General features: G+C 43.8%; 1 protein-coding gene across 1 annotated transcript in view; it reads right to left on the bottom strand.

Moving 5' to 3' along the window:
* Positions 1-23,883, bottom strand: part of SLC25A17 (solute carrier family 25 member 17) — a 64,016-nt gene that overhangs the window by 19,330 nt on the left and 20,803 nt on the right. Inside the window, exons 2-6 of the mRNA XM_073327134.2 lie at positions 18,338-18,398; positions 15,552-15,618; positions 8,785-8,936; positions 7,602-7,718; positions 6,083-6,228 (exon numbers count right to left, since the gene is read on the bottom strand). Coding sequence (XP_073183235.2) covers positions 6,083-6,228; positions 7,602-7,718; positions 8,785-8,936; positions 15,552-15,618; positions 18,338-18,398 — 543 coding nt within the window. The remainder of the gene's footprint in view (positions 1-6,082; positions 6,229-7,601; positions 7,719-8,784; positions 8,937-15,551; positions 15,619-18,337; positions 18,399-23,883) is intronic.

The raw sequence follows: 23,883 nt of genomic DNA on the forward strand, positions 1-23,883 counted from the left end.
TCCCAGGCAAAAGGTGGGAAGGTTGATATGGGATACGATCTGTAGGTAATTTAAAAAAGGAAGCACAGTGAATGCCAATCAACAGGGTTTTATGGAAAATAGGTCTTGTCAAACAAACTTGGTACTGTTTTTTGATGAGCTTACAAGTTTGGTTGATAAAAGATAATTGTGTTGACATAATATACTTGGACTTCCGTAAGGCACTGATTTAGTCCTGGATGACATTCTGATAAAAAATTAGCTCTATACAAAAATCAATGTAGCCTATATTAAATGAATTAAATAGGTCATAAAAAGTAATTGCAAATGGGGAATCATCCTCCTCGGGGGATTTCTAGTGGGGCCTTGGGGCAATCTGTTCTTGGTTCAATGCTATTCAGTATCTCTGTCAATGATCTGGAAGGAAATATAAAATCAATGCTGGTAAAATTTGCAGATGACACAAAATCGGTGTAGTAGTAAATAATGATGGAAATAGGTGAGTCATGCAGTTGAGTCTGGATTGCTTAGTAAGATAGGCTCATGTGAACAACATGCATTTGGCTATATTAAAATGCAAGGTTGCAGTGTTGTAGCCATGTTGGTCCCAAAATATGAAATAGACAAGGTTGGTGAGATATTATCTTTTATTGGACCAACCTCTCTGTTGGTGAAACAGATAAGTTTTTGGGCTTCACATTTGATGTACCAGCAACAACTACGTTGGTGAAACCATATAATCACGATGCTGTTGAATGAACTCACATAAAAAAATGATAACAGCCAAAAAAAACCTATCACCTATGGGCGAACATTTTTCACAGAGTGATCACTCTGTATCTAACCTATCAGTCCTTGTCCTCAAAGGAAACCTGCACAACACCTTCAAAAGACAAGCACAGGAATTTAAATTCATAACTCTGCTAGACAGTAAAACTCATGGTTTCAGCAGAGTCTAATTTTATGGTTCATTACAACAATTTGTAGTCTACAACCATTTGTAATCTACTAACTCTCCTCTGTTCTATGACTGCAGAGGTGTTAATTGCCCACTTCATTTTAAGTGGTTTCTTGCAACATGTGTTAACCTCTTACACTTCATCTGTCCCATCTTGTATTTATCTATGACACGGTTATCTTTTCCAGACCTGAAGAAGATCTCTGGAAAGCTTAAACATTTGTCTCTTTCACCAACAGAACTTAATCCAATAAAAAATATTATCCCACCCACCTTGTCGGTCCTAAAATGCAAGGACAGATATCTAAGAATGACAAATGTAGGTTGCACTTACAAGATGCGAGACAGTATCCTAGAATGTAGTGACAGTGAAAAGGGCTTAGATGTAATTGTAGATAACCAAATGAACATGAGCTCCCAGGGCAATGTTGTCACTAAGAGGGCAAATACGATCCTTGGATGCATAAGTAGGGGAATAGCAAGTAGGAGTAGAAAGGTGGCATCATATACAGCATTGGTGAGACCATTCCTGGAATACTCTGTCCACTTCTGGTGTCCACACTTCAAAAAGGATGTTAAAAAATTGAAAAGGGTTCAGAAAAAAGCTACAAGAATGATTTGAAGTCTAAAATATATGCCTCATAGAAAGATTTAAGAAGCTCGATATATTTAATTTATCCAAGAGAAGGGTATGACAGATATGGCAATTTCCAGTGATATCCTGGACAAACCATACTGAAAAAAGCTAAACCTTATTAAATTAAGTTTAAATATCTTATGAGTTCATTCTATTAAAAATACAAATGTTTATGTAATGTTGTGGAATTTGTATTAACATCTCTAAAGGGAGAGACATGACTAATGTAAACGTTAGAAATTGTTATGAGCTTCAAAAGTCTCTTTTACACAAGTGTCAGATAAGTGAACTTTTAAAACTAAGTGGGTGTCCCAGGAAATTTCTGGGAAAGGTGAACACATAAGAACATAAGAATGACCATGGTAAGTCAGACTAATGATCCATCTACCCCAGTATACTCTCTTAGTGGACAGTGCCAGATGCTTCTGGCAAGTTGGAGGTTTAGGGACACCTGGAGCATGGGGTATATTTATATTTATATATATTACATTTTTGGTGTTCAAAACATCCCATGGCAAGCAATTCCACAGACTGACTGTGCTTTGTGTGAAAAAGTACAGTACTTCCTTTCGTTTGTTTTAAACCTGCTGCCTATTAATTTAATTGGGTGACCCCCTATGTTCTTGTGTCATGTGAAGAGGTGGATAACACTTCCCTACTTATTTTCTCTACACCCTTCATGATTTTATAGACCTCTATCATGTCCTCTCTTTTCCAAGCTGAAAAGTCACACTCTTTAATCTCTCCTCATATGGAAGCTGTTCCATACCCTTAATCATTTTTGTTGCCTGTTTCTATACTTTTTCCAATTCTAATATACCTTTTTGAGATGGGATGAAAACTACACACAGTATTCGAAGTGTGGGTGTACCATGGATTTATACAGTGGCATTATGATATTTTCTGTTTTATTATCTATCCCTTTCCTAACAGTTCCTAACATTGTTAGCTTTTTTTGACCACTGCTGCGTACTGAGCGGATGTTTCCAAAGAACTATCCACAATGACACTGAGATCTCTTTCAGGAGTGATAACAGCTAATATAGACCCCATCATTTTGTAGGTACAGTTGGGAGTATGTTTTCCAATGTGCATTACTTTGCACTTAACACTGAATTTCATCTGCCATTTTGTCATTTAGTCAAGTGAGATCCCGTTGTAAGTCATCACAGTCAGTTCTGGACTTAAGTACCTTGAGTAATTTCATAGTTTGCAAATTTTGCCACTTCACTGTTTACCCCTTTTTCCAGATCATTTATGGATGTTTAACAGCAAAGGTCTCAGTACAGATCCTTTGGGGACTGTAGTCCGTTGGGGGGAATGGCCCCTCACCATTCGGGTCTGTGGGTGGCCAATCCACCTCACTATGTCTCTGGGAGGTCGCCTGGAGTGGGGATCAGCGGGGCAATGGGAGACCTCAGTGCAGGTCCGTGATCAGGGCCGAATGACAAACACAGTTACAGAGCCCAGTTCCTGGTCAGGGCGGGGCAACAAAGAGTCTGAGAGCTTAGGGCTGCACTCAGGCTGAGCCACAAAACAATCAGGCCTCCTAACTCTAGCGGAGTGCAAACAAGCGCAGGTTTCTTGCCTAAGAGAGGGGGAGACTGCCACCCACGAATTGGGGTGGCAGGGGGGACACAGGCCCACCCACTCCACTGCGTTCTGGCCCAGGGCCCTAGCAGTGGCAGAGCGGTCTGCCACTGGGTCAGCAGATATCCTGACCGCAATATGCTGATTCACTCACTGGCAGTGTTGCAGCCAGACAGGAGTCGGCTACCCCTGGGCCACTTCCTAACTCCCCCTCAGGGCGCACCTGGCTCTGTAGAGGGTTGTCCAGGAAGAGGGCCTCTGTCAGGGCTTGGAGCTCCTCTCTGTACAGGTCTGAAAATGGTCCTGGCTAGTCCTCAGCTTCCTCGGGGTCTGTGGCAGCCTCCAGCTCGGGAGCTCACAGGAGGCATCTGGCTCCTCCAGCAGCTGGGCCGCAACTGAGTTCTCCGGCCTGCCTTTTGTACTTCCAGTCCTGCCCTCTGAACTTCCGGCGGGAGGGTTGAGCATGGCATGGCTCCGCCCACCAGGATGCAAAGTGAGGGCCCCCTCCCCCTCTGGGTCTGAGGGCAGCCAATCCCCCTCACTACAGGGACCCTGGTAGTTACTCCTCTCTGCTGTAAAAACTGATCATTTCTTCCTACCCCTTGTTTCCTGTCTTTTAACCAGTACTGAACCATGAGAGGACCTTCCCTCTTGGCCCATGACTGCTTACTTTGCTTAAGAGCCTTTGGTGTGGGACCCTGTCAAAGATTTTCTGAAAGTCCAAGTACACTATATCAACTGGATCACCTTTGTCCACATGCTTGCTGACTCCCTCAAAAAATTCTCACAGATTGGTGAGACATGATTTTTCCCTTTACAAAAGCCATGTTGACTATTCCGCAACATATCATGTTCATATATGTGTCTTGACAATTCTGTTTTTTACTGTAGTTTCTACCAATTTGCTAGATACTGAAGTTAGTCTTACTGGCCTGTAATTGCCAGAATAATCTCGAGCCTTTTTTAAAAAAATAGGCATTACATTACCTACCCTCCAGTGATCTGGTACACAGGCTGATTTAAGCAATAGGTTACATACCAGAGTTCGTAGTTCTGCAATTTCACATTTGAGTTCTTTCAGAACTTTTAGATGAATATCATCTGGTCTTGGTGGCTTATTACTATTCATTAATTTGTTCCAAAACCACCTCTACTGACACCTCAATATGGGACAGTTTCCTCAAATCTGTCACCTAAAAAGAATGGCTCAGGTGTGTGGATCTCCCCCACATCCTCTGCAGTGAAGACCTATGCAAAGATTTATTTAGTTTCTCCACAATGGCCTTCTCTTCCTTGAGTGCTCCTTTAGCACGTCATCTGAAAGTCCCCAACTATGGGACGGTTTCCCTCCGCTCTAGCCTGAAGCTCTCCTTATCTGAGACTTTCATCCTCCATCATCCAGCACAGAGGCTGTCAAACTGGGGTGAGACCACTCTACTGTGTCCCTGAAAGTCTCCTCTATGTACCTCTCTGTCTCCCTTAGCTCCTCCAGTTCAGTCACTTCGGCCTTAAGAGTCTGATATATATATATAGTGTGTGTGTGCGTGTGTATATGTATATACACACACAAACAATTTGTTTGCCTATATACACACACAAGGGTTATGCAAGAACTCATCCTTTTGAAGTTTCACCATGAGGAAGGACCATTATCTGCTGATTATCTGTTACTTGAGGACAATATCGGAGGTCCAAACTGTATAAAAGGAATGATTCACAGATTCATGGGGATTGTTGTTCTGAACTAATAGCTGTTATGAACACGTCACCACAGAAAACCCCTTGGTGAGATATGAAGGCCTGATCACTTGCCAGACCCCTTGTTGGAATTGAGGTTCTCTCTGGTAAGCTTATTAGCATATGTATGTTCTTCTATTGTTTTTAATTTGTTTTCTCTATAATGCTTTCACCTTAAGAATAAATGTGCTTGCTTAGGAGAAGCTGTGTGGTACACTATGACTTTGGGCAATTCTGCTGCTTATAGCCTCTAGTGAGAAAGCAAAGCAGGCCTGCTTAGGCAGTCTGACTTGCTGGGAAACTCAAACTATATGCAGGGAACCGTGCGGCCTGGAAAATCCCTGGTCAGGAGGGAGAGAGACATGGGTCTCCACCCAAAAGAGGTGATGGCTGGGGAACCGGGATCCTAATAGAGGGTGCCCTTCATGGCCCACAAAGGGGGAATACAGGTGCAGTTGCCCTGAACTGTGACACAAAGTAAGACGTGACTTGATTACGGTCTACAAGTACCAACATAGGGAAAAGATTTCTGATAACAGACAGAATTTAAATCTAGCAGAAGAAGGCATACTAAGATCAATAGTTGGAAGCTAAAGCAAGACAAATTCAAACTAGAAATAAGAATTAATTTTTTTTTTTTTTTTAAACTGAGGGGAATGAATCACTGGAACAACTTCCTTAGGGATGCAGTTGATTCTCCATCATTTGAAATCAGGAATGAAGCTCTCTCTAAAAGAAAAACTATAATTCAAACAGAAGTTATGGGCTTCATCAAGAAGCTAGCAGTTGAGGTTGTATGGTCTGTGCTATGCAGGAGGTCACACTAGATCAGGGTTTCTCAAACTTCATTGCACCCTGACCCCCTTCTGACAACAAAAATTACTACAGGACCCCAGGAAGGGGGACTGAAGCCCAAGCCCCACCACCCCAGGCTGGGGGGCCAAAGTGAAAGCCCAAGCCCTGCCATCCTGGGGGGCGCCAAAGCTTGAGGGCTTCAGCCCTTGGGGATGGGGCTCAGATTTTGGCTTTAGACCCGAGCCCCAGCAAATCTAACGCCAGCACTGGCAACCCCATTAAAACAGGGTCACGACCCACTCTGGGGTCCCAACCCACAGTTGGAGAATCGCTGCACTAGATAATCATAACAGTTTCTTCTGATCTCAAAAATCTATTACTCTCACCTGCAGTCGTGTCTTCAAAAGCTTTCGTTTAAACCCTTCATAGAACATGAACTGTATGGCAGGATTGAAGACCAGCAGCAAGGAGGGGAAAGTACCATTCCACAAAGCCAAGATTCCTTCATCCCGTATTATCTGATGAAAGGCATCTGATGTGGAAAGTGGAGAGAAGCAACAGGAATTCTTAACATACAGAATGACATTTTGATTGCAAAGGGTATGATTAATTCTACATTTTTATATCATCGTCCATTGAGTATGGGTCATCTCAGCAGCCTGGTCCCACTGCTCCCTGTGATACACTTCTACTTTTGCCTTTTAAACTAATGAACAAATTCAGGAACAATGATGGACAGAGTGGGGGGCAGAGGTGTTTCTTGGTCAAACTGGCACCAGTCATACAGCTTATATTTACCTCCTTGTGTAGATGTTCCCCTTTTACAGAGGCCCAATGTCACCATGAGATTCTTCTAGCTAAAATGGCTCTCTTCAGAGCTTTATTTGGTTATGTTTCATTTTAACAACAGGCAGCATAGCTGATCATAAAGTTAACCTCCCTCTGCCTCTGTTCCATTTAACTGGAAGCTACCTTAGAATGTCATCTCCCAGTCACCACCTGCTAACACTAAAATCAAGAGGCTAAATTGGAACTTGAACGTCTTTGGTTTTCATTTTAAACATGAGACATTTTTCACTTACAAAAACAAGGTACACAGCATCAAAATTAATTCCCTATGTTTCAAACGGTTCAAGTTTGAAATTTCTGTAATAAAGAATTGTGTTTAGAGAAGCTGGCTACCACAAAGTTTAAATATTTGACTTCTTCCCCCACTCAAAAGCATGGATCAGGGCAATAAAATAAATATACAAGATCTTCATGGAGAGGCTATTGCTAGTCAGTCAGCAGCACTGGGTCACGGTCATAAGGTCACTCTCTGGAGTTCTCAGGCAGCAAGAAAAAAAAAACAAAGGAATCATGGGATGTATATTCTACCTCCACCAACAAAATATTTACTATACAGGAGCTATACAGGAATAGAGCACTGAGGCATATTAAAAAAAATGGAGACAGTTTGGAGGACTGGATAGTTCAGGAGATTAAAGATGGTAAATAAAGGCTTATATTTCTAGACTGACAGTTCAAACTTTAGTCCAGTTCAGTGATGACTGGAAGCCACAGTTACCTCATTGGCTATTCAATAACCTACATGTAATCAGTTTGTGGGCCTAGCAGAATAAGTGTCCACACCCCTAACAGCTACAACCAGAACTGGCAAAAGTTGGCTCCCTTGTCAGTTTCTACAAAAAAGTTCAAGAACTGAATGGGTCAGAAAGACTGCACAACCCTCCTCCCTTAAGTGGACCCCTTTTCAGGATCAAAGATGGGCACTGTGCACACATACAGGAAGGGTGGGAGACCTGTGCTACCGTGGATAAGGGACTTTGGTCTTCAGAGCCATCAATCCAATATCTTTCACAAACATGAAATTCACTGAGAAAAATGACTGCAGCAGGTGCTTACCTACAATGCCTTTGTAGTTGGTTGGTACAATATCTTCATTTCTAAACTTTGCTCCCTGCAGTTTCAGTCGTGTGTTCACTACCCAGAGTGGAGTGGTCAAGAGTACGTTCACAATACCTAATACAAAAGCACCCCACAAGGAGAAGAAAATAAATCTTAACAAAAGTAAAACACAAAAAATGGGTGTTTTTCTACACTTTTTCCTTCTTTAATTTCAATGTACAAAATAACTCAGTAGTAATTCACATAGTATAGAAAACTACATAGCAGGAATTTAAAAAAAGCCCAACACACAGCAAAGATAACTACACAGCTTCTAACTAAAATTATTTCTGTAGTTTCTCCAATGAGGCCACAGAAGCCAAAACAACGGGTTTTTCAACAACTAATTAAAGGTTTCTTTGTCTTAGAATTTGCTTGACCAGTCTTCAGTGGGGTTACTTCAGGGATTAATTTGGCCCAACGTGTTGAAAAGTATATCTATTAGTTACCATCCAGCTAGACTCAGTTATAAGAGAAGCCATGTTGTTTACAGCTTTGGGAATTTTTAGAAACCAGACAAGTTTTGTTAAAACTCTTCCAGTCTAGTTTTGTTGCCTGCAAAGGAAAGCAGGATGGGTGGGAAACAGACCTCTCCCCCGTTAGATATCTGCTGGAAGATCTACTCCACATGATTCAATGACGGTGGTAAAAGCTACTGATTCAACACCTAGTTAAAGAAGATTTAGTCATTCAAAATATTGCAAAGTTGCAAAAATCTTTAACAAAGAAGCCTAATATCAGTAGGAAATCTACTCCCACTTTGATCTGTCCTGGAAGATAATGGCATTTAGGTACCATGGTAAGGGGTACATTACATAGAGAAAATGGCTCAATATCAGATACTTTTTTTGTCTGAGCATTCAACAGAAATCATTTTATAAGTGTGTGTGTACATATACACCCACACCCCCAGAGAATGTGGGGTGGTAGAAGATCTAGAGTAAATATGCATGACAAATAAAGAGAGCCATAATATGAAGCAGTTCTCTATAAGATACAAAATACAAAACACCCAGCCAGCATGACCTCCAAAGGGCTTCATAAAGCAAGGAGGTCATTATGTAATTCAGTTAAAAATCGGCGTTTCACAGCATCTCATGTTATGACATACTATGTCATCATGCCTTATAGGTTCCATTACCTGCAACAAACCCCAGGACCAAATCTTTTCCTGTGGTAGAATGTTGGCCTTTGACCCAGAGAGCTCTGAGACTGTTAAACGTATAAAAATAGACAAAATTGGAGCAGCAGAGGCTGGAGATAACAGGGAACCACCCTCGATATGGTGCCAGGCTGAGGAGAAAAAACAGCAGGCAAAATAAGGGTCAGAAAACTACCATTATAAATTGAAAGCATCTGGGATCTGACCCAAAGCACTCTGAAGTCAATGTGAATTTTTCCATTGGTTTCAACAGACTTCAGATCAGGCCTCCAAAGAGAAAAAAAAAGCACTGGAAGCCATTGGTTAAACAGATACACAGAGAACAGAGTTGTGGACCCAATAAGGAGTTATATACTGTCTTTCATCCACAAGGATCCCAAAGTGTTTTGCAGATCCATCAATATAGGAGTTTTTTATATGCTACTGAAATACTATACCTTTGGGATAGAAAACAACATCTACTCTTTGCCAGGGACAGCAAACACAATTTTTAAAAATTGCATTTATTTATTTTTCCTTTCTTTGTTTGTGTGTGTGTGTAGGGGAAGATTCACACAGCTGGCACTATATATATTACCATTATATTGAGACAATTTCCAACCAGTAACAATCACACTGACTCAATATAATTCTTAACTCTATTACTGGTTAAAATAAAGCACTCAATTCTTTCCTTATACTGATAACACTCATGAGTAACTCCACTGAAATAAGTGGAGTTACAAACGCTGGTATAAGTTAAAAGAGAAACAGACTCACAAAATCTATAGTCAGTGTATCTTCAAATTGTACGTATCAACATTCCCCCATTTCATTGGGAAAGTACGAAGAGTTAAGTTTCTAAAGTTACAGGCTTCCATGATTAACTGTCAGTAGTACAGTTACTGGTGGGAAGAAAGAGAAGATGGAGAAGGAAAAACCAACTCTTGCATGTTTCTGGTCCCTTCTATCTCAGGAAAAATATATATACACCTTATATGAACCATATACTCTATTTAAAAACAAAATAAACCCACAAAGGGTTCATAAAAATCAGAGATACTTCTGATGATCTGATTACAAATATTTTTCCAGCAGAAACCTCCCAAAGTGCAAAACAGCAAACATCAAAGATAAGAAAAATCAGTTTATTTTAGTGGCTCAAGTTACCAGTACCCTCAATCCAAACCTGTCCTGGTGATAAGAGTAAATCCAAGTTACTGTCCTGAATTTTATCCAGGTGTTGAACTTGTCTCATCGAATTCACAACAACAAGATGAACTAGACCACACCAGCAGAAAACTGCTTTCAACATCACTTGAGAAAAGTGGGAATGAGAGGAAACAGACAAAGCAGTTTTTGACAAGTTAAGAACAGTGTTTTCCTGGTGCAGACAAGGGCCTAAGAAGAAAACCTGTGTTAGCGAAACCGGTTTTAAAAAAACAAATTCCACTACCACAAATATTTGTATAGCGTGAAAGGAGCCTTTGCCAACTGAAACCCACACTATGCTTGGGATCTTGCACCTTTTATTGTTTTTCCAGTTGTCCCACCCATTTCTCCAAAACTAGGTTAGCTTTTCTAGAGCTCTTAAGTGTCTTGATGGAAATCAATAAGTTTCCCATTGCCAGGAAAAAAACGGTTATGTACCTGTTTGGCAACTGTTGTTCTTCAATATGTGGGAGATTTTTCCCATTAGGGCAGTGCATGTGCCCTCCACGTGCTTGCGGTGCCAGCTAAAGGTATAATGGGTGGACCCACCCCAAGTTCCTTCACACCAGCAGCCTATATTTTTGACTCTGATGAAGGGGGAAAGGAGGGTGGGTCATGGAATGGACACATGCAACCTAACTCGAAGAAAAAGTTACCAAACAGGTATATCATTTTTTTTCTTCAAGTGTTTGAACATGTCCATTCCAGGTGACTGACAAACAGTATGAGATCAAGGAGGGTATCGGAGTCTAGCTGAACAAGGACTGCAACACAACTCTCACAAATCTAGCATCATCTTTTGAGGCTTGGGAGACAGCATAATGACTGGTGAAGATATGAACAGATGACTTAGTTGCAGCCTTGCAAATGTCATTGATGGCTAAGAAAGCAGCTGATGCTGCTTGCAGTGTGCTGAAACACTCTCAGGTGTTGAAACCTTAGTGATATCATAGCACAGTAGAATGCAGGAAGAAATCCAGGAGGAAATTCTCAGAGGAGAAATGAGTTGATCCTTCGTCTGTCAGCAAAGGAGATGAATAATCTAAACTGCTTAGGCCTGTCCAGATAACAAGCTAATGCCCTGTGGATGTCCAAAGTATGGAGTTTTTCCTCATCTTTATGAGAGTGAGGCTTTGGAAAAAAAGTTGGTAAGTATATAGACTGATTTAGGTGAAAATCTAACACCACTTTAGTTAGAAATGTAGATATAAGCAGACCTTATCTTCATAGAACACCATATGGGAGATGGAGGATCAGCAACTAAAGCCTGAAATTCTGTTATGCTACTTGCGAAAGTAATAGGCACCAGGAACACTACCTTCATTGAGAAATGAGAAAAATAGCAACTAGTCATAGGCTTAAAGGGGGGGTGGGTCCCATTAAAGCTGACAAAACCAATTTTAGATCCTATGATGGTGTGGGATCTCTTACAGATGGGAAGAGCCTGTGCAACCATTTCAAGAATCTAACAGTAGTAAGGTTAGAAAAAACAGATCTTCCTTCTATAGGAGAACGGAGTATAGAAACAGCCACCAACTGAACTCTCAGGGAACTGACAGAGTTCTTTTCTGTTAGGTGAAGCAGATAATCCAGAAGAAAATATATGGAAGCCTGCAAGGGAGGGGTACCCTTCCACTGGGACCACACAGAGAATCTTTTCCATTTCATGACCAGGGGCCTGTAAAAATTCCAATTTCATGAACTGTGCAGAAAATGCTAAATTAGTCCAATATCACTATTTTTCCAACAGCAGAGAGGTAGAAGTAGGCATTCATGCAAGCCAGTCTTGTAATTGGTATGGCTTGTAGTGTGTTCTGGGTAGCAGCGGCACTGGCACTGCATGTCACATAAACCAGCTCCTGAGTCCCTCCCACAAATGCTGCTGCATGGTAGGAGCCACACAGAGCACAAGACTGGTGCACATGGATGCTCATTTCCAACTCGCTGCTGTTGGAAAAATCACAGCAGTTTGACAGTCATGCATATTCCACAAAATTCTATATGTTACCATTACACTGCCATGAATTTTTTTTAAAAAGCCATGATTTTCTCAGGGCCTTATTCATGAAGTAAGTGCATTTGGTGGATGGCTTTCTGCTATTTAAAAGTATGTTTTTAACTTCAAAGGAACAGTCCATTTCCCGGGGAGTTAACCAAGGAGCATCCTCATACATCTAATAATTGTCAGGAACCAGGGAGGACATTTCAAAGACAGTGGCTTCATCAGGAGAAGGTGAGGAAGTGTTCAGTGACGACATCACAGTATCAACCTGTTCTGATGCCTGCTGAACCTTCTTACCACATGGGCCAGACTCTGGAGATTTAAGTTCCACCACTTACTGCGTACTGGGATTGGCACTAGATAGAGTGACTGGACAGAGACTTAGTAGTAGCAGGTGCAGGAGATGAGGACCTAGTGTCTGGAGGGACACCCTGAGGATTCCAAAAAAGCCATTACTGGATCTGATATGGTATCAGAGACCAACCCCAAAGCATCCGATCCCTGGACCTGGTCCAGTGAGAATGCCAGTGCCAACACCTCAACCAGCAGAAAGGGAAATCTGAGATCTCCTGTAATGAGTGTGTATGATCCCACCTCCAAATCCAGGGAGGAGTAAGTATAATCAGAAAGCCAAGGTGGTGCAGTACCAGGCGGTGCAGCAGGACGTTGGGAACCGAAAGGACAAGAAGTAGATAGTAACAGGGGAAGCATTAGCAGCTTTCTCGCTAATGGTACTGTTTGTCTTCCCTGCTAAACAGCACAGCTTTTGCCTACCATCAGTGTCATCAATTGGAAGGCAGAAGCTCGCTGTGAATTGGGGAGCAGAGGGGGATAAGAAGGGAAGCAAGGGGAGTTACTAAGACTGAGAGGGAGGGAGTAGCCAGCTCCAGGATGGGAAGGGGCATCCCAGCAATTCCTACTTCCATTCCTATGCCAGTTCCTCAGTGGCTGGCACACACACACCTGCCCTCACTGGACTGGGTATCTCTATCAGCAATGGCTGGTCGGACTGCGCTGGACTAGGGACTCACATGAGTGACCATCTCTTCCAGCCAGCCCTGTGTGGTCCCTGAACACTAACCCCAGCCAATGTAAAAGAAGAAGAGGAGAGGAGAGTTGTTGCTACCTGCTCCCTGGAGGCAAACCTGTTCCCATGCACCAACACATCCACTCCATACCCTCCTCCAGGTCCTACTCCGGCCTCTACAAGATAATATGGGAGCAGAAAACATTGGGGGGCCAGAAACATACATCAACCCTTGTACTAGTTCCATTATGTAGGTGCTAGCCCTCACCACCTCCCAGTTCCACCACAATGGTACCAAAAACTGTGTAGCCCCTCATGGTACCAAGGATGAAACAGGTACCAAAGCTTGCATTGCATGAATGGGCAATGCCGGTACCTCAATGCCTTGCAGCAAAGGTGAGTCTGGAACCAAGAAGCAAAGGAAGTCCCTCAGGTGTCATCTGTACCGAGAGGGAGAGATGCCCCAGAGCATTCACTGAAAATTAACTCAATGCTGAAGAAGATCTTAACAATGCAGCCAGTCTTCATGGTACCAAAGGTGGTGCCGGACACAACAACTCTACATTGCTAGTCAGGTATGTGATACCAGGGAGTTGCCTAGCTGGGCCTGGAGCTCTAACCTCAGTGCCCACCTTTTTCCTGTGTGATGTCGTTGCGGTCCTAGCCCTCATGAACAAAGAGGGCTTTTCTGGCTAGAAGAACGTGAACTGTCTGCTTTCTTCAGCCATTTGTGCAGCACCAGAGAAGGAGAGCGGCATCTTTTCTCTGACTCCCTCTGGCAAGGGGATACCGCCAAATCTAGTAGTGCAGTCCTGCGTGGATTAAGTCTGAACCCCTGTGTACCGAGTGGCTGGGTTCCAAGTGGAGGCATAAAGCAATTTCCATGAAGAGATGTCGAAGTCTTACTTTCCTAGACTTAAACTCCTGCAGATAGGGCTCCTATATCTAATATGTCCTCCCCATAAACCCTAAACAATGGGAGTGAGGATTGCTGACTAGCATAGACTTGTTACAGCCAGAAAAGCACTTAAACCCTGGGGATTTAGGCATGCCCCAGGACAGAGCTTAAAAAGCTCCAACAAAAAGCTCCAAGCAAAAATTTGCCAAAAGCAAGTACACTAACTAAAACTATATACGATAATAATTTTTAGAAAACATTATTTCATAAGAGAAAGGGAAAGGTGTGATGAGCACACACATTCCAACTATCATGGTGAAAAGGAACAGAGGAGGATTGAGGCAGCTCTGCCCTTTGTACCTTAGGCTAACAGCGAAGCTCTGCTGAGAGCACATGCACCACACTGACAGATATCAATATGGGGAAAAAATTTACTGCCTTGGGTGCACTGGCATGCGCACACACACACACACACTTGAAGTGAAATGGGCATGTGCAACCATTTGAAGAACTTGGATTTTCAATTTTGCTGTAAGTGCACAAAGTCTCATTTTTACAGTCTTTCAAATCCAACTATTACATCCTCAAATCTCTCTCTTATTATGGACGCCTTGATTTCTGTAGCTGTTTACACCTTCTATAAATTCCTCAGAGTAGATAATGGAAATACAAAACTGTGAGCCAAAGATGGTATCAACTGGTTTACAAGTGTTTTTTTCTCCCTATGCTCACTCTTACTTTTTGGCATTTGCTTTCCCAGAGCCTTACACACAGTTTATTGTTGATCCTGCATGATTCTCAGGTCACAAAAATCATGACATCCATATCTGTGGATTCCTCTTTCACTCCTTTTCTATTTTTAGGGGCTAGGGAAAGTGTTTAACCTAGGCCTGGTCTACACTGGAAAAATAAGTATGTCAGGGATGTGAAAAATCCACACCCATTAGCGGTGTAGACAGCGCTAGGTCGACAGAATTCTTCAGTCAACCTAACTACTGCCTCTTGGGGAGGTAGATTATCTATGCCAATGGGAGTTTTAACTGTAGACAAACTCCTAGTTTCACCAATTGTAACTGCATGGGTAAAGTCTGAAAAAGGCAAAATGTTATTAGGCAAACTGGAACCTGGCTAGGATGCTAGGACTGACAACTCTACTCTAGTGTAAAATACCAGGAATTCTTGGAGTAAGAGCTCCAAGGGAGGGTTACATACACACCTACTTGTCAGTCAGTACTTTTCAACAAGGTTCTGTAGGCAGGCATGCAACTCCTACAGCACAGCTCTATGCAAGGACATGAAGGTTAATTTCTGCTACACAGGATCCTAATTCTCCATCCTGGGTCCAAAAAGCCATTTGTGGGATTCTCCAGGTGATGGGGGAGAAGAAAGAATGAACCTTTAACTGGAAAGCATATCCCAAAACAGCCTATTATTTATGGTGGCTAGGTTATCTAAAAGGAGACTGCACCTGTATGATTAGAAACTCACACCTCAGAGAATCCAGACAAATGAAGAGACTGATATATGGAGACTAGTATATCCAGATATATGGAGGCTCACTGGATGCACATACACAGCACTTCTGAAGGTTAACTTTTATCAAGATAATTGTGAACATCTGTACTTACAGGCCTTCTTCTTTGATTATCTCCAGTAGCACTGTGTGTGTTGTCTTGGACTTGCGTTTCTCATCAACTGGAAGACAAAAGACAGATCTAATTTTTAGCACTTTAAAAGTTGAAAGTACTCATCATCAACTCCTTATTCCTCTACTCCTCTAAATCTGCCAATTTCGCCTTCTCCATAAATGACTCAGTTTTCTCCCAGCTCCCTAGCCACCATTGAAAGCATCTATCTCTTTCCACTTGATATTTAAGGTTTCCTGCCTCCTTATTTGTTTCCTCCCCAGCAACACTAAGGGCAGGTCTACACTATGGGGCTCAGTCCATCTAAGTTATGCAACTCCAATTACATGAATAATGTAGCTTAGGTCGACCTTTCGCGGTGTCTACACCACACTGGGTCGATGGGAGAAACTCTCCTGTCAACTTAGCTTATGCTTCTTGTTCCGGTGGAATACCGGAGTCGACAGGAAAGCAATCGGCAGTCGATTTAGCGGGTCTTCACTAGACTCGCTAAATCAACTCCCGTGGATCGATTGCCGCGCATCGATCCCCTGGTAAGTGGAGAGAAGCCCTGAGATGTGCCCGTGGGCAGCTGCCCCTTAACTTTTGTTAATTCCTGATCTGATAATTGGACCATGAATCAGAGGTGGGACTCCCTTCCCTGTTTCACTGTCAAAAACATTCCCTGACCCCCAGATCCGAATAAACCTGCCTCTTACAGCCAGTTTACAGATGACCATGCATTGGGAAAAAGCCTCGTTTTCTAAGAGCTGAGGACTGCTGTACAGTATTATGGGGCTAATTCAAGCATACATCTCTGAATATTTGTCAAATGATCTCATCCCAGTTCTTAATAAAGCTTTAGCCTAATATCAGATGCCTTCTGCTTCTGTAGCTTATAAGTAGGAAATACTCAGGCTTGACAACCATGGGCTGTTCAGGAGTTAAAGTTTAATTTTGGGAAACATGGGATATTTGTACTCCCAATTTCGCTCTCACTCTGTGCTTTTAAATTCCCCTATGGCACAATGCCTTAGGCAAGAACGTGCTTGTTTTTCTCCTGCACATAGTGTTGTTCCCATGGGCTGGCAAGACCAGTCTGCACTTAAAACGCTGAATCAGCACAGCTACTATAGCACTTTAACGAAGATGCTCTAAGCTGACAGGAGAGACTGTTCTCCCATTGGTGTAGTTAATCCACTTCCCTGAGAAGCGATAGTTACGTCAGTGGGAGAAGCAGTGCTGGCTACACGGGGGGTTAGGTCAATATAACTACTTCAGGTTTCAGAGTAGCAGCCGTTTTAGTCTGTATCCGCAAAAAGAAAAGGAGGACTTGTGGCACCTTAGAGACTAACAAATTTATTTGAGCTCAAATAAATGCTCAAATAAATGTGTTAGTCTCTAAGGTGCCATAACTACTTCACCCATTTTTCACACTCCTGAGCAACGAAGTTATTCCAAGATAGGTCTGTAGTGTAGACCAGACTTTAGACATTCAAATGTGAGCCATAAGTCACACAGCAATGACTTTTCAGCTAATTAAAGAGTCAGTCAGTGCTGTTCCTAAGGTTTAATCAGCCTCAACTAGAAGAATGTTGCTGGTGATGAGGAAGGAACAAAAGGAAAGATCCTTGTTTACACAGAGGAGATCCCTATGATGGGGGTGTGCCAGGTCTCGCAGTCCTAACATACTCTGCCTCAGGAAAGGAGCAGTTAAAGTGGGTCCCCCAGGGCTGCCTAGAAAGGCTGCACGGAAGCAGCCAATCAGAGTGCAGCAGGCTCAGCTAAAAAGAGCTGCAGGGCCTGAGCAGGTCGGTTGCTAGCTGGGACCAGAAGGGTGAGGAAGGACAAAGAGACTCTCTCTAGGAAGGAGGCCTGGGAAAGACACTGCTCAAGCAGGGATAAGACAGAGAGAACCCAAAAACTGTAACCCAAAAGTAATGGGCGAAGGTGATGGGACTCAGGGGGAAGCAACCCAGGGAATACAGCAGCAGCAACTATTAATGGAAGCAGTACAAGGCTGCTGTTTATAGGGTCCCTGACTTGGGACCTGGAGTAGTGGGCGGGCCTGGTTCCCTGGGGAAGTGGCCTAAGCCCTGAGAAGTGTTCAGAGAAGCTGCGAATGGGTGACAGGGAATGGATCACTTGATAATTACCTGTTTTGTTCATTCCCTATGGGGCACGTGACATTGGCCACCATTGGAAGACAAGATACTGGGCTAGATGGACCTTTGGTCCGACCCAGTATGGCCGTTCTTATGAGATGGGGCTGAAGACCCTGGAGAGAGCCAACCATTAGTGGGACTTTGTTACTCCAGAAGGGGACTGAATTTAAGAGATGATGTGGCTGGACAGCTGGGGCAGCAAGAACAAAAAGTCAAAGTCTTGAGGGTGAAAGCCCTGGGGGCAGTGCTCTACAACAGGGCAGAAATGAACTTAAAGCCAGCCCAGAAAGGGGATGAGATCTCTGCAAAGAGGCAGGGTTAAAGACACTAATAAGAGCACTGTGATATGCCCTGCTGGATGCTTGATACCCCAGAAGGTGGTCATCCATTTTAGACTGTGACGTGAACGGAGGGCTGAGCCACTGAAGACCTGCCCAGCAACAGCTGACAGGGCAACAGGAGCAGAAAAAGAGTGCAGGATGATACCCAGGTGACAGGAGGCACTCACAAGAGGTGAGTGCACCCCATCACGATCCCCATGCAACTACTCCCAGAAGTGCCGAGGCTAAAAGGAAATGGAAACAAAGACAGGAGCCACAAAGACACAGGTGTTTAGACACTTACCCTGAAGTCTAAGTCTAGCTGTATCCAAAGGAAAAAATACTGTCATTGCAGTCACACTGCCCTGAAAAATGATAAAACAGTTAATTAGCAATTTTTTGTATATCTGTCTGTAATGAGTTACATACACAATCATTACAAGTTTCTCAGCAAAATTACTCCACATAAACAAGAACTAAACTATATTCTTTGTTAAAAACTGCTTAACAATGACCTTTTGTTTACCCCTGTAAATTCTGTTCCCACCCAAAATCAAAATTTGCTGAATAAAGGTGAAGAGTAATATGCATAACAAAATTTAACAGAAAAAGAAAATGAACTCTATAGATACCAATAGACAACTGGAAACTTTTGGTCACAGGGTTAGAGAAAAGGCTTTCAAATGTGATTAAATAAGTTGTAAATAAACTGAAATGATTGCAAAGCTCTCCTTTAGCATAAAAGTTTTTAGAAGTCTGATGTCAGTAAGCAGATAAAAGAGCACTAGTTTGTTTCTCCATTCCCACTTCTGCCCCACCTATACAAGTCTGATAAAAGGTTATGCTGGAAGGAGGAATGTTAAAATTACATGGCATTTATCCCTCTAAATTAGGATCAAAATAGTGCCCTAGAGCACAATACAAGGGACCATTGTTATGAGAGGTGCTGCCTTCTAAATGAGACAAAATAGCGGTGCTCATTAAAAATTCAGATGCAGTTTTTGCAAGTCAATCCCAGTGCTTAGCCAAATTCCAATTTAGGAAATTACAGTCTGCTTTCATAAAATTCACCCCGTAGTTTTAATTAGATATAGAGGGTGAAATCTTGGCCAATATTCTCTACTTCTTGTGCAGCACAGCCGTTGGATTCTGTAAACACAGGCACTGGCTTCTAATTTTCCCCGGGGGTGCTAAACTCCGGCTCAGCCCAGGCCCCACCCCCACTCCACCTCTGCCCCCACCCCCGCCCTGGGAGGGAGGGAGAGGAGTTGATCAGCACGGGGGCAGCCAGTGGGCAGGAGGAGGGGGGCTTGACTGCTGCTGCAGGCTAAGCACCTGCTAATTTTTCTCTGTGGGTGCTCCACCCCTGGAGCACCCACAGAGTCGGCATCCATGCTTGTAAATATGGCAGTATGGCTCCTCCCTCCACAACTTCCACTATTTGCCTCACCACCCTGTTTAATGGTTTCAGAGTGGTAGCCGTGTTAGTCTGTATCAGCAAAAACAAGGAGTCCTTGTGGCACTTTGTTGGTCTCTAAAGTGCCACAAGGACTCTTTGTTGTTTTTGCCCTGTTGACTCTTATTTTTAAGACTGTAAGCTCTTTAGAATGGAGCAGGCTTTTACTGTACAGCACCTGGCACAATGGGGCCCCCACCTGGTTGAGCCTCCAGGCACTACTGTAATACTAAGACTCATAAAGTGGCCTGTAAGTATCTTCTTCTGAAGCTTCAGCCTCATCGCTCATAGAGGATTTGTAAACAATGAAGCAACAAGGAAGAAAGCAGAAATTCCCACCTGAATCCAAGTGATGGCAACAGTGATTTTTTTATTATTATTTTATTTCTATAATGTGGCTCTGAGGTAAGCCAAGACTTCTTTTTTTGCCTTGTGTGAAAGAGTTGGCATGTCTGGGTTATTCTGTGCACTCAATTTTGTATTATATGCTGAACTTCCTTGATTATCCACATCATCAGCATGATCGGTGGATCTGCAGCTTTCCAGGGGATGTCTACACTACAGGTGCTACAGCAGCACACCTGCAGCGCTACTACTATCCTGTGGTAATGTAGACAATACAGCAACAGAAGGAGTTTTTCTGTTGCAGTAGTAAATCCACCCCCTCAAGAGGCGGTGGCTATGTCAATGGAAGAATTCTTCTGTCAACCTAGCTGCGTCTACAGTGGGAGATACGTAAACCTAACTATGTTGCACAGGGCATGAAATATTTCACAGCCCTGAGCAACAAAGCTAAGTTGGCTTACATTTTAGGTGTAGGCGAGGCCTTACTCTGGACACAATGGCGAAACTAGACAGGGACTGTATTTTAAGGGTGTTCCTTCTCTGAGCAGGGGGGCGTCACATGTAAGCTGGAGGTGCAGAGGAGGGAGAGAGAGAGAAGGAGGGACTCTGACCAGCCAGAACACTAGCAGACCTCACTTCTCGAAAGGGTGAGATCAGACTAGGATGGGGTTGAATCTCAGAACTTTTCTTATACTGTAAATATCTGAAACTCTGCACTTTCTTAAGAGTAAAATGACTATAGTTAAGAGATTACTTTACTAAACGTCTATGTTCCTTGCTTTCACACCACATTGTCCAAACAGGGGTTAAACAAAAAGCTAGGGTTGCCCACAGCTGGGTGGAACTCTGTCTGTGTGTATATGCAATTAGGAGGTCTGGGACACTGATTTGGGGATTTAGAGTAGCTAGACTGCAGGTCCCAAGGAAGTACTCAGACAAGAGGCCTGATCCTGGGAGTGCACCCTAGAAACCCAAAGCTAGACTCCGTGACTAGACTCTACCCAGACTCAGTTGGCTTAAAAGCACATGGGACCCAGCAGCTGGGTCCACTTACAATAGACTGGTGACTGTACAGAGGAGGCACTGGGCCAGCTGCAACACCTTCCTTCACAGCAATTGCAAAATCTTGACTAGCAAGTCTGTTTCTGTAAATGGACAGCTTGGTCAATCTGAATTGCTTCCAGTCAGTTCCTGAGTAGAGAGCCTCCTGGTATGAGGAAGTTTTTTTTCTGATTTGTGCAAACAAAACTGAGCAAATTCAGTTGGAATTGTCTAATTCCATGGAACAGAGCAGGTTATTAAAGGGGAGACATGCCCTATCTTCTCCGCTCAAATTCCAGCTAATGTAGCTCATTGAAAGCATAAGAGCACTGGGCTCGAGTCTTTTGTTGGTAGAGATTGTGTAACATCCTTTTGGGGAAGGGCAAGTGACCAGGACATGTGCGGTCAGAACTAGTGGTCAGAGCAGGAGTCAGTCCGAGTCCGGTACCGGGAAATCAGAGTCTGTGAGAGGCCAGAAGGCAGAGTCAAGTATCAGGAGGCAGGCAGGGTCAGAAGCCAGAGTACAGTGTCTCTTGCGAGCAGGGTCTGGAGCAGAGGCAGGCAGTCTATGTTGTTGATCACACAGCTCCCCTTCAGGGCTTCCTGTTGTATATTTTGCTATTGGCCAATCAAGGAGTTGTCTGAGGCCGCCACTCTGGTCCTGCTGGGTGGTACTTCCTGCCAAGCTGAGCCCCATAGGGTCCTCAAGTTGGAGCACAGCCTAAGCCTCTTGTGGTGATTGTAGAGGCATCAGTAGCCCTGAACCCCGCAGATACCAGCCTTGCAGGTTGTAACATCATCCCCGCTTACAGGCCCCCCTTCAAGGTGGTGTCAGTCCACGCTTGTCAGGGCTAGTTTTGTGGAATTTCTCCACCAGGTCAGGGGCATGGACATGGGAGGCAGGCTCCCAAGCACATTTTTCAGGGTCGTAGCCTTCCCAATCCAATGGAGAGCACAGACAGCCACGTATCTGTCGGGAACTGAGGATGCCGTGCACTTCGTATTCATCGTGACCCTGGATTTCGAGTGGTTGAGATAGCAGTGTGGTTTGGCTGGGGGGGTAGTTCTCATTATAGGGCTTCAGAAAGGAGACATGGAAAACTGGGTGTATTTTGAGAGACTGGGGAAGCTGGAATTTGAAGATAAATTGGTTAATCTGATGGCATATCAGGAAAGGTCCCAGGAACTGGTGGTCCAATTTGCAGGAGGATCGCCTGGTCTGGAGGTGTTTGATGGCAAGCCACATCTTTTGGTCTACCATAAATACTGGAGCTTCTTGTCATCAACAATCTGCATGCCGCTTGTAGACCTCCTTCGCCTCTTCAAGGTGGTTCTTGAGCTTTTCCTGAATGAGATGGATCTGTTGGAACCCATCAGTGGCAGTGGGATTCGGAGAGATTGCTGGTAACACCAGGTGGAAATGGGGATGAAATCTGTATTTAGCGAAGAAGGAGCTCCGACCCTTAGAGGCACAGTCAGCGTTGTTTTAAGAAAACTACATATGGCAGGAGTGTGGACTTGGTTCACCCATTTAGTCTGCATTTTTCTTTTCAAACACACCCAGAAAGTTTGAATGGAGGTTGTTCGCAACTCTGAAATGTTTGTAACTCGGAACAAAAAGTTATGGTTGTTCTTTCAAAAGTTTACAACTGAATATTGACTTAATACAACTTTGAAACTTTACTACGCAGAAGAAAAATGCTGCTTTCCTTTTTTTTAGTAGTTTAAATTTAATACAGTACTGTACTTGTTTTTTCTTTTTTTTTGGTCTCTGCTGCTGCCTGAGTACTTCCAGTTCCAAATGAGATGCGTGGTTGACTGGTCAGTTCGTAACTCTGAGTTCTACTGTACTTGTCAAGGAGGCTGAGGTTCTTGCCTGGGGCCATTCCTGTCTGGCTAGCCCCCACTGTCAAGAGTTCTGCTTCCAAGGGTCTCCTTCCATCCTGGGGCCCCAGGAGCAGGTCAGCTGGGGATTGGTTGCTTTGTTGGAGGCACACTTTCTGAAAGTATTCAGGGAAGCTAATTTTCCTCTGCCACCTGTAGATACATGGGTCATGCCACTCCAACCAAGGAATGCCAAAGAATGGGGACCTGATCACATTGAGGCATACTGTTTCTCAGTGCTTCTCTACTATGGCCTCTAGTGGGACAGCCTCTTGGATTACTGGTCCCGATGATAGGGGCAACCCAACAATCATCTCCAAAAGGTCCAGTGTGGGTTTCAGCCGCAAGGAGATCTGGAGGGTTTGGACTTCTTCAGCATCTATAAAGTTGGCAGCGGCCCTAGTCTATCATTGCTAACTGTGGGGGAGATCTGCTGTGCCTGCTCCAAAAGCTGCAACTGCAGTAGCAACTGGAAGTGCAGGGAGGCACCATAGTTCCCAGGTCGGGTTCTCCTTGAGAACAGGGAAAGGGGGTGGTGGTGGTTATGGAGCATGGAGCTCTGGTGGTACCCACGCTGTGCTCCCCTACTGGGCCTGGGCTGGTCCGTTTCCCAAGTTCTTCTATGCTGGGCAGGAGGCAAGGGCATGTACTGATCCCCTGCACTAAAAACAGAGGTTCAATTGTCATTGACGCTCTCTCTCTCTTCAGGGTCAGACATTGGCAACCCAGATTGATCTGCATGGGTTCAGGACTCTATTCAACAAGCCTTGGCATGGAGGGCAGGTAGCGGGGACTGTTGGGCCACCGCTCCTTTCCTCGTTCCATTCATGGAGCCAAGAGTCAATGTGCAGGGCAAGGTCTAGAAAGGTGCCTAGGTAGATGGGGTTTTCAATGCAGGTTAGTTCACCTTTTACCTCGTCATTGAGCCCCCAGCGGAACTGGTAAAGTTGGGCTGCCTCATTCCATTCAACATCAGCCACAAATCATCAGAAATGGGTAGGCTAGGAGGTGGCTGGCCATTGCCCTGGCCACGTTTCCAGAGGATAGCCCCTGCTGCACAGATGTGAAGCAGGTCTTTGAAGATGGTCACAAAGGCTTGCAGGAAGGCATCCCAGTCAGAGAGC

Source organism: Lepidochelys kempii, chromosome 1 (genome assembly GCF_965140285.1).
Source record: "Lepidochelys kempii isolate rLepKem1 chromosome 1, rLepKem1.hap1, whole genome shotgun sequence".
Lineage (NCBI taxonomy): Eukaryota > Metazoa > Chordata > Testudines > Cheloniidae > Lepidochelys > Lepidochelys kempii.